The sequence below is a fragment of the Oncorhynchus clarkii genome, chromosome 10, assembly GCF_045791955.1.
Source record: "Oncorhynchus clarkii lewisi isolate Uvic-CL-2024 chromosome 10, UVic_Ocla_1.0, whole genome shotgun sequence".
NCBI classification, from domain to species: Eukaryota; Metazoa; Chordata; class Actinopteri; order Salmoniformes; family Salmonidae; genus Oncorhynchus; species Oncorhynchus clarkii.
In genome coordinates, this window is record NC_092156.1 from 76,680,199 (window position 1) to 76,686,317 (window position 6,119).

General features: G+C 48.3%; 1 protein-coding gene across 1 annotated transcript in view; it reads right to left on the minus strand.

Annotated features, from left to right (window-relative positions):
- LOC139419744 (cGMP-specific 3',5'-cyclic phosphodiesterase-like) overlaps window positions 1–5,701 on the minus strand; it is a 48,088-nt gene extending 42,387 nt beyond the window's left edge. Inside the window, exons 1-4 of the mRNA XM_071169738.1 lie at window positions 5,463–5,701; window positions 3,820–4,211; window positions 3,587–3,747; window positions 3,158–3,325 (exon numbers count right to left, since the gene is read on the minus strand). Of these exons, the coding sequence (XP_071025839.1) occupies window positions 3,158–3,325; window positions 3,587–3,747; window positions 3,820–4,211; window positions 5,463–5,701 (960 nt within the window). The remainder of the gene's footprint in view (window positions 1–3,157; window positions 3,326–3,586; window positions 3,748–3,819; window positions 4,212–5,462) is intronic.
- Between the last annotated feature and the right edge of the window lie 418 nt (window positions 5,702–6,119).

Below are 6,119 nucleotides of genomic sequence, written 5' to 3' on the forward strand. Positions count from 1 at the left end.
CCTCCCCTCTACCTGAGGTAAACCACTGAGAGAGGAGGAGGGAGGAGGAGGAGGGAGGAGACACAGACCATCCCCCTCCTCCCCCCACCTCCCCTCTAGCTTAGGTAAACCACTGAGAGGAGACACAGACCGTCCTACTCCTCCCCCCTCCTCACCTCTACCTGAGGTAAACCACTGAGAGGAGACACAGACCATCCCCCTCCTCCCCCCTCCTCCCCTCGACCTGAGGTAAACCACTGGGAGGAGACACAGACCGTCCCCCTCCTCCCCCCTCCTCCCCTCGACTTGAGGTAAACCACTGAGAGGAGACACAGACCGTCCCCCTCCTCCCCCCTCCCCTCTACCTGAGGTAAACCACTGAGAGGAGACACAGACCGTCCCCCTCCTCCCCCCTCCTCCCCTCGACTTGAGGTAAACCACTGAGAGAGGGGGAGGGAGGAGGAGGGAGGAGGAGACACAGACCGTCCCCCTCCTCCCCTCGACCTGAGGTAAACCACTGAGAGAGGGGGAGGGAGGAGGAGGGAGGAGGAGACACAGACCGTCCCCAGCTGGGGATTAGTTCTGATAAGTTACACTGATCTCTGGTTCATCAGGTTGAAATGACGGAGGAAGGAGAGAGGAAGGAGGAGGGAGATCGGGGTTCCCCTCTGTCTGTCTGTCTGTCTGTCTGTCTGTCTCTCTGTCTGTCTGTCATGTAGCCTAATGAAGGCTTCTGTCTGTCTGTCTGGTTCATCAGGTTGAAATGACGGAGGAAGGAGAGAGGAAGGAGGAGGGAGATCAGGGTTTGTCTCGTCTCTCTGTCTGTCTGTCTGTCTGTCTGTTTGTCTGTCTGTTTGTCTGTCTGTCTGTCTGTCATGTAGCCTAACGAAGGCTGCTGTCTGTCTGTCTGTCTGTCTGTCTGTCTGTCATGTAGCCTAATGAAGGCTGCTGTCTGTCTGTCTGTCTGTCTGTCTGTCACGTAGCCTAAAATCCTAAGAAAGAAATTGAGAAACCTGTCCAACCAAAAACATAGAGACCCAGAAAACCTGAGTCTACTCCTTCACTACAGTGAATCACTAAAACAAGTCATTTATCAGACTCTCTTATCTAGATGGATTTACAGTAGTGAGCCATTTAGCAGATGCTCTCACCCAGAGGGATTTACAGTAGTGAGTCATTTATCAGACTCTCTCACCCAGAGGGATTTACAGTAGTGAGCCATTTTGCAGATGCTCTCACCCAGAGAGATTTACAGTAGTGAGTCATTTATCAGACTCTCTCACCCAGAGAGATTTACAGTAGTGAGTCATTTATCAGACTCTCTCACCCAGAGAGATTTACAGTACTGAGTCATTTATCAGACTCTCTCACCCAGAGAGATTTACAGTAGTGAGTCATTTATCAGACTCTCTCACCCAGAGAGATTTACAGTAGTGAGTCATTTATCAGACTCTCTCACCCAGAGAGATTTACAGTAGTGAGTCATTTATCAGACTCTCTCACCCAGAGAGATTTACAGTAGTGAGTCATTTATCAGACTGTAGACATGATCAAACACAAATCTTAGAATCAACTATTAAAGACGACCAGAACCCACTGGATTCCAGAACCCACTGGATTCTCCAATTACATTGAATGAACTACAGGACAAAATACAAACCCTCCAACCCAAAAGGCCTGTGGTGTTGATGGTATCCTCAATGAAATGATAAAATATACAGACAACAAATTCCAATTGGCTAAACTTAAACTTTTTAACATCATCCTCAGCTCTGGCATCTTCCCCAATATTTGGACTGATCACCCCAATCCACAAAAGTGGAGACAAATTTGACCCCGATAACTACCATGGAATATGCGTCAACAGCAACCTTGGGAAAATCCTCTGCATTATCATTAACAGCAGACTCGTACATTTCCTCAGTGAAAACAATGTACTGAGAAAGTGTCAAATTGGCTTCTTACAAAATTACCGTATGACAGACCACGTATTCACCCTAAATGAGAAACAAACAAACCAAAACTAAGGCAAAGTCTTCTCATGCTTTGTTGACTTCAAAAAAGCTTTAGACTCAATTTGGGATGAGGATCTGCTATACAAACTGGTGGAAAGTGGAAAGCTTTGACTATGTACAGACTCAGAGAGCATAGCCTTGCTATTGAGAGAGGCCGCTGTAGGCAGACATGGCTCTCAAGAGAAGACAGGCTAGGTACAGACTCAGAGAGCATAGCCCTGCTATTGAGAAAGGCCGCCGTAGGCAGACATGGCTCTCAAGAGAAGACAGGCTATGTGCAGACTCAGTGAGCATAGCCTTGCTATTGAGAAAGGCCGCCGTAGACAGACATGGCTCTCAAGAGAAGACAGGCTATGTGCAGACTCAGAGAGTATAGCCCTGCTATTGAGAAAGGCCGCCGTAGGCAGACATGGCTCTCAAGAGAAGACAGGCTATGTGCAGACTCAGTGAGCATAGCCTTGCTATTGAGAAAGGCCGCCGTAGGCAGACATGGCTCTCAAGAGAAGACAGGCTATGTACAGACTCAGTGAGCATAGCCCTGCTATTGAGAAAGGCCGCCGCAGGCAGACATGGCTCTCAAGAGAGGACAGGCTATGTACAGACTCAGTGAGCATAGCCTTGCTATTGAGAAAGGCCGCCTTAGGCAGACATGGCTCTCAAGAGAAGACAGGCTATGCGCTCACTGCCCACAAAATGAGGTGGAAACTGAGCTGCACTTCCTAACCTCCTGCCAAATGTATGACCATATTAGAGAGACATATTTCCCTCAGATTACACAGATCCACAACGAATTCGAAAAACAAATCCAATTTTGATAAACTCCCATATCTACTGGGTGAAATACCACAGTGTGACATCACAGCAACAAGATGTGTGACCTGTTGCCACGAGAAAAAGTCAACCAGTGAAGAACAAACACCATTGTAAATACAACCCATATTTATGTTTATTTATTTTCCCTTTTGTACTTTAACTATTCGCACATCGTTACAGCACTGTATATAGACATAATATGACATTTGAAATGTCTTTATTGTTGTGTAACTTTTGTGAGTCTAATGTTTACTGTTCATTTTATTGTTTATTTCACTATGTTATCTATTTCACTCCCATACAAATAAAGCCCATTGAATTGAATTGAGAGAGAAGAAGACATTGTTTACCTCACAGACATCTCCTGTCATGTTCATGGGCATCCCGGTGGCAACTACATATCCCAGGATGCCCTTCACCAGCTCCTGGTGGGCATGGTTGCTGGAAGACTCTTCCCTCACGCAGCCCGGCGTCGTCAGGGAAACCACCTGGACCAATCCCCTACATCCATCCTGGTCCTGGAGGAACAACAGAAAGAATAAATCAATCAATCAACCAACTAGTCAATGAATCAACCAACCAATCATCAAGCCAATCAACCAGCCAATCAATGAATCAATAAATCTAATTCAATCAATATGTCAATCAACCAACTAATCAATGAATCAACCAACCAATCATCAAGCCAATCAACCAGCCAATCAATCAACCAACCAATCAATCAACCAGCCAATCAATGAATCAGTCAACCAGCCATAAGGAGCTAACAGCAGTAGTACCTGTCGGAGCAGAGACAGAAAACAGCGTTCTGCCCACACCACCTCTATAGCATGTTGCAGGGCCCCCTGGCAGAGCTCCGCCACAGAGCCTATCCTCCCAGAGCCTCCAGCCAGAATCGTCATCATCCAGTCACAGCCCTCACCTCGCCCACAGGGCTCACCTCGCCGACAAGGCTCACCTCGCCCACAAGGCTCAGCTCGCCCACAAGGCTCAGCTCGCCCACAAGGCTCACCTCGCCCACAGGATCTAGTCCTCCTCGGAGAGCGGGGTGAAGAGCGGGGTGAGGAGCGGGGTGAGCTGGGGGAGTGGGGACAGCGAAGGGAGTGAGAAGAAACTGTGGAGTGGGGGGAGCGAGGGGTACGGGGGGAGCAACTGCCCGCCTTCTCGAGGAGGAGGGGGTCACCCCACTGGGGGGTGGAAAGGGTAGAGGTCTGGTGAGGGGGGGGTTGGGGCAGGGAGGGGATGGAGGTGGAGATCCGGAGGGAGGGGCTGGACAGGGGGAAGGAGTCCCGGCCGCGGCCCAGGAGGAGCATGCTGGAGCTGGGGTCGGACGGAGACCTGCTGGGCCCTCTGGAGGTCTGAGGAGAGGGTAGCGCCTCCACGAACCAGCCTCCCACCATCTCCCTGACACACACACACACACACACAGTGTATCTTAATGACAGCACTACATAGCTGTACCCATGTATCAACTCATCATCAAACCATTAATTAGTGGAATCAGGTGTGTAGTGCTAGGGCAAAAAGGCCAGGATGAAGGAACACTGCCCTACTGTATATAGAGCACTATTTAGACCAGGATGAGGAAACACTGCCCTAAATAGAGCACTATTTAGACCAGGATGAAGAAACACTGCCCTACTGTATATAGAGCACTATATAGACCAGGATGAAGATACACTGCCCTATATAGAGCACCATTTTAACCAGGATGAAGAAACACTGCCCTATATAGAGCACTATTTAGACCAGGATGAAGAAACACTGCCCTATATAGAGCACTATTTAGACCAGGATGAAGATACACTGCCCTATATAGAGCACTATTTGGACCAGGATGAGGAAACACTGCCCTACTGTATATAGAGCACTATTTAGACCAGGATGAAGAAACACTGCCCTATATAGAGCACTATTTTAACCAGGATGAAGAAACACTGCCCTATATAGAGCACTATTTAGACCAGGATGAAGAAACACTGCCCTATATAGAGCACTATATAGACCAGGATGAAGAAACACTGCCCTATATAGAGCACTATTTAGACCAGGATGAAGAAACACTGCCCTATATAGAGCACTATATAGACCAGGATGAAGAAACACTGCCCTATATAGAGCACTATTTTAACCAGGATGAAGAAACACTGCCCTATATAGAGCACTATTTAGACCAGGATGAAGAAACACTGCCCTATATAGAGCACTATTTTAACCAGGATGAAGAAACACTGCCCTATATAGAGCACTATTTAGACCAGGATGAAGAAACACTGCCCTATATAGAGCACTATATAGACCAGGATGAAGAAACACTGCCCTATATAGAGCACTATTTAGACCAGGATAAAGAAACACTGCCCTATATAGAGCACTATTTTGATGAAGACCAGGATGAAGAAACACTGCCCTATATAGAGCACTATTTAGACCAGGATGAAGAAACACTGCCCTATATAGAGCACTATTTAGACCAGGATGAGGAAACACTGCCCTATATAGAGCACTATTTAGACCAGGATGAGGAAACACTGCCCTATATAGAGCACTATTTTGACGAAGACCAGGATGAGGAAACACTGCCCTATATAGAGCTCTATTTTGACGAAGACCAGGATGAGGAAACACACTTTCAACACCTGGTAAAGTTCTTACCTGGACGAGTGATCATCCAGCCAAACCTCCACCCTGTTGCTGTCCACTCCGCTCCCAAACCCCCATCGATGTGTCTTGGTCCGGCAGCTCCACAGCGGCGAGAAAAACCAACCTGCGCTGGTCACCGCGGGTTGTTGCCTTCCGCCCGGGCAGGGAGAGTCGGAAGGAGAGGGAGTGTCGGGAGTCACACCATCCGAGGCCATCGGCTCCTGCAGCGGTTCGGACTGGAGGCAGGGCATACCGTCTGACAAGTAGCTTGAAAACAGATCCCTTAAACTCAGTTTGAGCAACGGGAGGCCACCTCCATTATTAACAGACCCGTTCGGAATCAGAGACTGTGAACAACGTGGAGCAGAGGAAGTCTTGAGCCTACAGAGCACCGCTCACGATTAGAGAGACAGACAGAGACAGAGACAGTCACCGCTTTCAGAGCTCACCCATTATCCTATCAGCTATTGGAGAAACCCAGAGGGAGATATATTTAGGTTAACCTAATCCTGGAGGCCTTGATTTAATGCCGCGAGCTGGCATCGCCCAGGTGTTTTATTCGGTAGGAACATTCAAGGAACGGATTAGCGGCCGATTTGGAGCTGGGACTATTAAGGACACTGAACCCCCAGGGTTCCCCGAGCCAGGCTTGGAATCCCTCCCCATGGT